Here is a 10,148-nt window from a genome sequence, read left to right as displayed (position 1 = left end):
CAAAGTCATGCACATGACACAACAAAACAAACAAGCAGTGTCATGTAAAATCTTTAGAACAGTGGTTGCAAGTGCTATTCCACTTTAAATATATCAAATATCACTGACTATTTAATATTTTACATAGGCCTATGAATGACAGTTTTCTGGGGTTTTTTTCTTTTGAAGTCAAAAACAACTCTGTGATACTGAAAGTGTGTGGATTTCTTCTACACATTAATTATACATGAATTCTTCTCGTGCTTCCACTGCAGTATGCATACCACTGAACTGCTGCCTCACAGAAGTATCTGCTCTTCTATTCCTTCTGGCCTCGATTCCCCACACATCTGGCTGCTTTGGGTCAGAGCCAGTGGAACAGATTCCTGAACCTCGAGGACAGCAAGCGTGAGAGAGGGAAGGAAAAGAGTGAGTGAGACAACAGACGAGTATGGCGCTGAAAATGAAACAGAGGAGGGAACAGAGAAAACATCAGGGTAGAAATTAAGAGAAGGGCTAGTTATGAGACAGTGAAAAAGAAAAGAGAGAGCTTAAGAGAGAGAGAAAGAGCGAGAGATGGCACTGTTCCCATGCTCCAGACTGCCCTCAGGTCAGTGAGATTTTGTTCCGCTACTTTCTCTCTCTGTCTTTCTCTTGCTTCCTCTCTTTCACTCTTTCCTTGGCTTCCCCACTTAGTCCATGTTGGTCCTCCTTTTTAGAAACATTACTTAATCATCCATATTTTGCATTTTTCTGCAATCTTCAGAATGTTTTGTTAGCCTGTGGTTTCCTCCTGCCTTTGGGGTAGCAGGCTTTTTCTTCAGATGTTATGAAAACATTCTGGGACTGCCATAACCAGATTAGGCGTTCTATCTTTGACCGTCTTGTGGCGAACATTTCAAGCGTGCGTCATTTTTCTTATTTTTACATGAATATACTGGAGGGATTGTAGCAGATTTCAGCAAGCGGTCTGCTTTTGGACAAAGCACATAGACATAGAAGCTTTCAGTTCAACAAAAGTTCAACAGGCTGCAGTTTAATTCATTCAATTTCTTATGTCACATTATGAGGTGACTTACAGTTATGAGCTGAATATATGCAGCACTGTACCTGAGGAAATTGTCTCCTTACCCCAAACGTAGTTGATCACCTAAAGATCTTTGGTGGTAGAAGTTTGCTTCTTTAGTTTTGCACTGGACCTACATGGCTAACATAGCTAACAAACAGAATGGAAGCTTGTAGTCACCAGTTTACATGTGCAAACTGATTTTTCAAACTTGAAGGACAAGGAGTAGAACCACAAAAATGGTCGATCTCTGTGCTTTTTCTAATTGTGAAAGCAAACAAATACAGAATGGAAGCTAATGCAAGTGGAAAAAATCCAAATGTAGTTATCAAATATATTTTTGCAATGTGTGAAAATGGCCAAAAAAGTATTTGTTAAATATATAATTAAAATGCATTTGTTTGTATTTGTTATTATATTTTACGGTGTGTTACATACATTTAATTGTAAGTAGTTTCAGCAAAGTTTACAGATATAACTAAATAGTGCTGCATATTACATTTTACTTTGCATTAACCATTGTGTGTTTGCAGTAAGATGTATGTATAAATATATTTACAATAAACAGTATACCAAATCACTGAAGGACTTGCTTTTGCCATATTAAAGGTTTACTGGTTAGTGTTTAAAATTAAGATAGTGGAATACAAATTCATTTCAAGAGGTATTCCAAACAGTAAAGTGCAATATATTTTCAGACATTTTCAAATGTTCTTGATAAATATATTTACAGATATTTTTATATGGTGCATTTCTAGGTATAAAATTTCCCCACACATTTTACAACAAATGTATTTTAAAATGTGTTTGGTCAATATGTCAATATATTCTGAACTGCATTTTAGTGTTTGAAATGTATTTTAGCCTGGGCTGCAATGTATTTTAAATGCACTTCAAATGCAGAAAAATATATGTCCATATATTTCCCACATGGGCAGTCCCTTCAAATTGCATTTCAAACCCCCTCCAAATGTGGTTTGGATCTGATTGGCAAAAATATGATTTTATGTGTTTTTTGCTGTCCAGACTATCAAAAATCTGGATGTGCCAAAAATCACATTTGGGCCATCAGTCTGAACACGGCCAATGAGAACGTTCAGATCGGAATTTATGAGCTTTTTTCTACTGTGCTTCAGTCAGCGTTAACGTGGCAGCAGCTTCAGCTTGAAGTCAGTGCCAGGAAACTATGGAAGAGCAGCACATCTGACACTTTTACATCTTTGTCTCGCTCTTATAATGAAGAGATCATCTTCACAGCACAGGCTTGTTCTGTGGGTTAGTTTGTTTGCTGTTCATTATGGCACATGATTCATTCATGTGACATTGCTGACTAGGAGTTTGTGGGAGTATTAGGAGGATACAGGACGCTTGTTTGTTCACATTATTATGTGAACCATTGTGTTAGAAAAATTGGTTGTGAAACAAAATCAGATTTGAGCCATGATGTCTGTAATGTGAACGTAGCCAAAGCGGCCCAAATCAGAATGGAACATTTCAGATTCAGTGTGTTTTCCTGTTCACACTGACACACTGACACACACACACACACACACACACACACACACACACACAACAAAAAACAAACAAGTCTGTCTCACAAATGAAGAAAAAGACTAGATTTGGATCAATTTTACCTGAATCTAACCTAGACTTGCATATGTGGTTACTGATTCAATATGACACATTACTTCACCACCAGACATGTTGAAGCAAGTATATGATGATTTAGTAGTACATCCTGTAACTAACTAACTAATGTCTGTATGCTATTCTTATATCCCCATTGAAAAACATAGAAAGTGTTTCTGTCAGTTCCTAATGAATTTGTAATGTGTTTTGGCTTTTTTTAATGGGTTGATTTCACAATGTAAAGGATCCTAATAGTTTGCCCAATTGCTGACTCTGAATGCATTCAATGTTTTCCTAAAGGGTATTCTACAGTAAACTAGTGGTCTCTAGTGGAAATCAATAAGCCAATACAAAACCATTAGGTTTTAATCCTAATTGTTTATTATTTTTTTCAACAAATTGAACAACTACACTTGCATTGTAACATCAATGAAAAACTAAAGAAGTAAACTTTGTGGTAAGGAGAAACGAGGTTGAACCACCATCTTCTGGCCTAAATGACACCCATCATTGTTTTCTAACTGTCCCCCAAACCCACTCCCACCTGCTATAAACAACTGACTACTAGTGTAGCTGCTGACAGAGGCTGATAAATACAGCTGTGTTGTTCAGCTTCCTAGCTGTATAGTTAGAAGTCTGGCTTCTTTCTTCATTAGCCAGCTAAAAAAGAGTTTTAAAGAGTTTTAAAGAGTTACCTTTTCCAAATGATTTTTAAAGGGTCACATCTCGAAAGGTTTGAGGACTGTGTAGCTCTACTGTCTACTGTCATCCGGTTACTTTGAGGAGTTTAAGCGTATGGAAGTGTTGAGTCATGTTGTGAACGTGTGTCTGATGCCCCTGTGTTGCGTCCCACTGTTATGAAGTGAGTTAAATTTGCACTAAATGTTTTTTTTATGTATGTATGTTTTTTATGTGCATTAAATGCAACAGAATCCAGAAATGAAGCAGTGATATGTCCCTATTTCCTGTACCATAATCACTGGCTGACATATGCAAATACGTTTATTTATTGCCCTCTTCTTTTAGTCACATTTGTCATTGTCAAAGATTTTTTCTAAAATATTTATTGATACAGGCCAATTACAAGAATTTGTTTTATTTGTGTTTCAGTGACAAACAACACAACAAAAACAAAATCTGATGAATATGAGTCAGCAAATGTATGATGCTGATAATATTTTTTTATATTGATGCATGAGCCATAACATATACACCAATGTGTTAACTATCTGCAGGTGACATTTATACCTGCTTTTATGCTATATATAGACTTAAGCCTTGGTCCCAGCCTCAGACCAGATTTGCACCCCTGAGATATTTTTTCTAGTCTTTAAGCTAGAAAATCTCACTCCAGACACCGTTATTAGACTGATGTAGGCAAAATGCTTGCATGAAATTCCCTGCATGTGGTATTTAATGTAGTAATCTCACTATAATTCTCATACGGAGATGGTACATGGCACTGCATACAAGTGTATTTCAATGTCTATTCAACAGGTGTTCACTGTGTAAACCGGAGACGACTGCTTGTGCTGTGTGTGTGCGTTCTCTCCGGACTGATCTGTAAGTGCAGAATCTTGTTCGTGTTACAGCTTGCTTTCAGCTCAAGGCCCCAAGCTTCCTTACACTAGTTGTATTGCTGCATGCCTCAGTCACGCTCTCACAGAAGCTGAATTATTCCTAAGGAAAAATATCTGCTTGCAGAGTAAATCCAACAGATTTGAACACAGTTGCACCTGAATCTTTGCATGTTTTAAAACCTACACACTTTGCAAAAAGGGTTCTATAGTACTGAAAAAGGGTTATATGACTCATTCTTGAATATATGAAGAACTGTAAAGGGCTCTTTAAAGAACTGTACACAACTGATATTCTATCACGGAGAGAAGCCATTTGACCATGCTCAGAAGCATTTATGCATTCATATGCTATGTTTCAGTGTTCATGGTTCCACAAAGAACCATTTTCTTTACTTAAGGAGCCTTGAAGAACTGTTTTTAAGAGTATACTTTCTACTTTTGAAACATGTCAGAAACATAGTAAAGGATTATGTGCTATGTTTTTGTCATGAAGTATTGTTGAATATACTGCCATTTAAACTGCCTTATGGGGTGAATAAAGTTTATGTCATAATGTTTATGTTAAAAGGAAAATGCTGCTGCTAGCAATGTTTTTTCCAGACTATTTGAAGGGGAAGAGGTTGGCTGCAGTTTCCACACTTATGCTGTCAGAAGTGGAGAGAAGAGAACCAGCTTTGGAAGGTGATGAGCTTCCTGTGAAGACCCCATGGGGTGCTCCTCTGGTGTGGGGGGACAGCGAGTCCTCAGCCTGGCGCAGGGATGAGTTTACCCATCACGATGTCCGCATTGGTTTGGCCATTCTGGCCGTGGGGAACTATAACCACTTCCTTCACCACCTCATTTCTTCTGCTGAGCTTCACTTCCTTCTCAACCTCTACGTCACTTACTACGTCTTGACTGACCGTCCGAGAGAACTGGACCCTCCTCCGAAACTAGGGCCCAACAGGCAGCTGAAGGTCATCCCTGTGGCTGAAATGCCGGGCTGGGACAGGCTAGGTCTGCGGCGCATGGCGCTGCTGGCATCAATCATCGGTGAGCGGATCCATTTGGAAGTGGACTTTGTGTACTCCATTGATGCTGACCAGGAGTTCACAAACACAGTGGGTTCAGAAATCTTGGGCAAGTTGACTGCCACCCTACATCCAGAATTTTATGGAAAGCCTCAACATTATTATCCCTACGAGAAGGACCCAGACTCAATGGCTTATGTCGCTGAGGGCGAAGGTGACTATTACTACACTTCCGAGTTCTATGGTGGCCTGTGCTCAGAGGTTTTAGCCATGACCCGGGCCTGCTCTTTACTCATTTTACAGGACCAAGAGAGGGACATTAAAGCCCAGGAGCTGGAGGAGAGCTACCTGAACCGCTACCTGGTTAACCGCAGGCCTACCTGCGTTCTCTCCCCAGAATACAGCTGGTGGGAGTCACCCCAAGTCCCTGAAGTACCCACAAAAAGGATTCATTCCATAAACAGAAAGTGATTAGTGAAAGGCAATGTAAAGAGGGATACTGATGCTAGCTGAAGAGAAAAGGAGATGGTGGTGGAGTAGAAATAAATGAAGTATCCTTTCTCTACCCAAAAATGGTTGACAAACTTTACAGAACAGCAGCAATAAATAAATAAAAGATCTTGTTACAATTTAAATAATATCCATATAAATCCTGTAAAAATAAAAATAATGTATGACCACGACTTAGTAAGGCGTAGGAATGAGATTCTAATGCCTTCTCTCAACTTAGTGATCTCGTTCCCATTAACTAAGTCAAGGCCACAACTTCATCATCTTATTCCCATGCCTTACTAAGTTGTGGCCATGCATTTTTTAAATTTATACATGTCCGTAGAAAGACCTATCAGAGTTAGTGTTCAAAAAAAAACATGCTAATATATCGCTGCTGTCGTAACAAAACCTTGTACCTTCATTTTTGACGATTTTCAGTTTTTGACATAATATGAATATACATGTTGGCTTTTATACTGCGTGTAAATTTCATGAAGTATGGACCAAAATAAACAGGCAAAAATGACTTGGAAAAAACTCCACTGCTTCCATTGACTTACATTGAACGTAATGGAGGTTTTTCCTTCTCCTGTAAAGTTACCATTTTGGAGATACAAGGTTTTGTTCCGACAGCAACGATATGGTGTTTGTGTGCTACTGCAGGTTGTCCAATCTTCCCATAGTGGCTATAAAAGAACGTAATTTTGGGTGGAGCATGGACAGATCACTGTAGCATAAATGTATGAAAGATTATTTTCCTGTGTATTTTGTGGAAGTACAGACGTTTTTAAATTTTATGCACTGTTTCATTCACCAGTATCTCGCCATAGTGGCTATAAAAGAACATATTTTTGGGTGGAGCATGTACAGATCATTGTAGCATCAATATATGAAAGATTATTTTCACCGCAAAGACTTACAATAACACTAAAATACACATTTTCTTACAACTTTTAATAATTAACATTTAATTCAGTTCCTTTCCATTATAACGTTATTGGAATGAAACCCTATCATGAACCTAAGTGTATCGTTCCTTTTAAAAAGGAAAGAAATGTCCTGGCTTTCTCTCTCTTGTCAAACAAAGGACTAGCTGAACCGTCTGTGGCTGCTAAAGAGATATGGCTCAAACATTTGTGTTTTCGAGTGATAAGGGCTCGACGTAGTTGGTACCCACTTTGACTGGCTTTGCTGGTCAAACATTAACCAGGCCTGTTGTTCCAAGGCTTTTAAATCCTAGGAAAGGGCAGTGGAAGGACACACTGGTAGCTGCTCCTCACGTGTCCCCTTAACTAAGTGTGCCCAGCTCATCTTGACTCAAGTGCGAGCCAAGCTGACATACAGCTCGGTGGGAGTCATTGCACAGTCTGTAAACAGCATTCACAGTGTATTGTGTATGCAGTGAATTAAAGTGGCAGATTCATCTGTCTTGCATCCAACAGATTTTATGCATCGCTGGAATCCACCAGCAGGGCTGTAAAACATTGATATTGTTTGTTTTGCCACCATGTGTCACTGGGGCTATCTGAATCTATTTTTATACATTTTTCCTACTTCTCCTCCATTTCCCCTATCACTTTTTCATACCAGGTGGCTCCGTCCCACCTTCTTTACTACTGGCAGCCAACCAAATGACATGTCACTGTCAAACACCACACTAAGGTTTGGGCCTCACGTTTCTACCAGCTTTAGATAGAGGAAATATTTTAACTTCACTCCAGTAGCAGGTACACAAGGCTAAATTTTAATTTTTATTACAATATGAATGTGTGGTCTGTTGTAGAATTTATTGATCCTTGCAGGATCAATGAAGTACATAAACCAACATTGGTGCAAAATGTTCTAGAGAAACTTAGAGTCAGAATTGTTCACACATGATGATGTGAACCAGACATCTAAAGCATTTAATGCCTTTAGAAGTTCCCTCAATAAAAGCAATTAGATGAAATGGTTACGAATATGTCATGTGATGTCACAGTTTTGTGATCATTTTTAGTGTAAAATGTAAATTCCATTTTTTGTGTAAAGATAAACGCAGGTGTGTAAATTCACTGGTTATTTTGCATAACAAATACAATGACTGGGTTTGCATAGACATCATGACCCCTGGCTCCTATCACCTAAAAGAAGTCAAAAAGTTTCCCTACTTTGCATCATTTCATATTAAGCCACTCTGAATTAGTTTATTTCAATGAGTGAATTAAGCACTCATTTTGAAAAAAAGGTCATGCCTAAAAAACTTTATAGGAGACTTGGTGTTTACACATTGAATTGTCTGCTGAGTCTACTGAGCTATTGTAGCTCATTTCAAACAATAGGCGCTAAATGAGTTGGTAGGATCCAATCCATTCTGTATTGTATCCCCCAGCAGGCAGGCTTTGTTATAGGCAGGGCAGCCGCACAGGGTTTAGCTGCTGCACTCCTCTGCCCTAACAATTCACCACAATGAGCACTTGTGCCAACAAAGAGGAGGAGCTGAAGAGAGGAAATGTAATCAGACGTAATGGCTCAAACATGTATGAATCATCTCAGGCTTCAGCCATTGTTCTCCTGACAGATGTTTAGGGAGGATCTGTCATTAACATGAAAGGAGAGACAAGAACTAATCAAAGTGACTTTACAGTTTTCCACAAAAATGTAAAGGGTAGATATTAAACCTTCAATCCAAATATTTCTGGCCAGGTCCAGGTACAACAGAGGCCTATACAAAGACACCAAAAGCTAATATCTTGATTTAGTCTTCAGGATGTTTGTAGTAACTGGATTTAAGTCAAAACTGAACGCTTTTCTTTATTAGCATGTACACACCATTCACTTTTCTTTACCATGTTCACTAGGCCAGTATCAGTCATTGCAATGTAAACAGCACATCACAACAGAACCATCTGTGAACACAGCAAACTTGTGTTTATAACATAAAGTGGGGAGTGATTTAGCACCCTGTAATGTTAGTGGTATGCTGGGGCTTTGGCGCTGCTTTGTTTGTTAATCTAGCATTCATCTTGCTGAAACACATGTAGAAGGGCCTAATCCTATTATTCTTTCTCAGTTATGTCTCAGGCTGTACATGTGCATACATATGTTTTTGTATGCCTCCTCATATGTGCATACACAGTAACATTAAACACCAAGTTTTAAGTTAAAGGTGTGGCAGGCTCTTATTTAGGCAGGGCCTAATCTGGTAGATTCACACAAGCTTCCCCACGCCCAGTCTTGGATCTTTCAGTGCACCACACCAAAACATTCAGCATAATCACACTGCTGCCAGGACTGACTGCATGAGATAGTGCAGGTGTGCATGAGTGTATAAAATGCCCTGAGGGTCTTACCTTGTCATCTGGAGTGCAAAAGCCTAAAACACAGCCTCTACTTCACTCTCAGAGTAGCATTCTGCACCAGACTAGTAAGACTGGCAGCAAATATTTGAAATAGGTGTTGTGTTTGCTAAAGATAATTACTCAGTAAGAGGTCTCACACATGGATATTTAATTTGCTCATATTGCCGGCCTAGTACAGACCTCTCAGACACATTCTCATAGCAATGTTGACAAAATTAATATCAGTTACTGTTCTAATAATTATCCTTGCTATTGTTCAGTTGCAGTCTTTGTCAGTGTGTCTCCACTCTGGACCTGAAGGCCCACTGGCCTGCACTTTTTAGCATTTTCCCTGCTCCCCATACACCTGATCCAACGAATCAGCTCATTAACAAGCCCTTACTGAGTTGAGTGAATGTGTTAAAGCAAGAAAAATTCTAATATACTAAAATATGTAGGACAGTGGGCCTCCAGGACCATGATGGAGAATGTTAACTACTGTATGTATTGCTAAAAACACAGCACCCACTTCTGCAGGAGCACAGCTGAGGACAAAGTCAGGGCTTTTAAATTACAAGTCCTAGGCATAACACAATTGCTATGAGATAAAGTGATAAGGAAAAAACTCAGTAACAATATCGTGGGGTTGGTGAAATAGAGGCCTGACTCAGAAGCATAGCTGAACAATGGAATTTCTTCTTACTGGCAGCACACACAAATAGTATAAGACAGAATATTTGGTGGTTAGCCACAGAGCTAGAAAAGCTAGACAAGGGTTTATTTTGCCTCTAAACATTAACAAATACCAAATAATGTGCAATTATAAAAGCTTAAAAATGTGTTATAGAACAACCAGACTTGTGCAACACTACCATTTCCTCTAAAAGACCTGAGACATTTATTTACCAGCGTAACAGGTGGCCAGAGGGCTCACTGCTGTACAGATTAGCAGCACAGTACACAGCCAGGCTCAGCTGCACCACAATATGGTCAAAATTAGAGTTGGGCCATATGGAAAAAATATATCACGATACTTCAAAAACAAACTAAAAGTCAATGAAGTGCCAGTCAAAAC

At 39.0% G+C, this 10,148-nt stretch overlaps 1 protein-coding gene across 1 annotated transcript; it reads left to right on the top strand.

Annotated features, from left to right (window-relative positions):
* The first annotated feature begins 312 nt into the window (after positions 1–312).
* On the top strand, positions 313–8,900 carry LOC108437782 (globoside alpha-1,3-N-acetylgalactosaminyltransferase 1-like). Its single transcript, XM_017715141.2, has 3 exons — positions 313–589; positions 4,172–4,237; positions 4,855–8,900. Exons 1-3 carry the CDS (start codon positions 556–558, stop codon positions 5,733–5,735), a joined length of 981 nt encoding a protein of 326 aa, XP_017570630.1. The 5' UTR covers positions 313–555; the 3' UTR covers positions 5,736–8,900.
* Positions 8,901–10,148: the final 1,248 nt, after the last annotated feature.

The sequence above is a fragment of the Pygocentrus nattereri genome, chromosome 16, assembly GCF_015220715.1.
Source record: "Pygocentrus nattereri isolate fPygNat1 chromosome 16, fPygNat1.pri, whole genome shotgun sequence".
Taxonomy (NCBI): domain Eukaryota; kingdom Metazoa; phylum Chordata; class Actinopteri; order Characiformes; family Serrasalmidae; genus Pygocentrus; species Pygocentrus nattereri.
The sequence above is the reverse complement of the archived record's forward strand: the minus strand, read 5'-3'. Positions and strand labels throughout refer to the sequence as shown.

Excerpts from the sequence above, each read along its gene's own strand:
- LOC108437782 (XM_017715141.2), top strand. The coding sequence starts at position 556 with ATGGCACTGTTCCCATGCTCCAGACTGCCCTCAG. Across the intron at positions 590-4,171 it reads ATGCTCCAGACTGCCCTCAG|GTGTTCACTGTGTAAACCGG; the intron begins GTCAGTGAGATT and ends TCTATTCAACAG. Across the intron at positions 4,238-4,854 it reads CGTTCTCTCCGGACTGATCT|ACTATTTGAAGGGGAAGAGG; the intron begins GTAAGTGCAGAA and ends TGTTTTTTCCAG.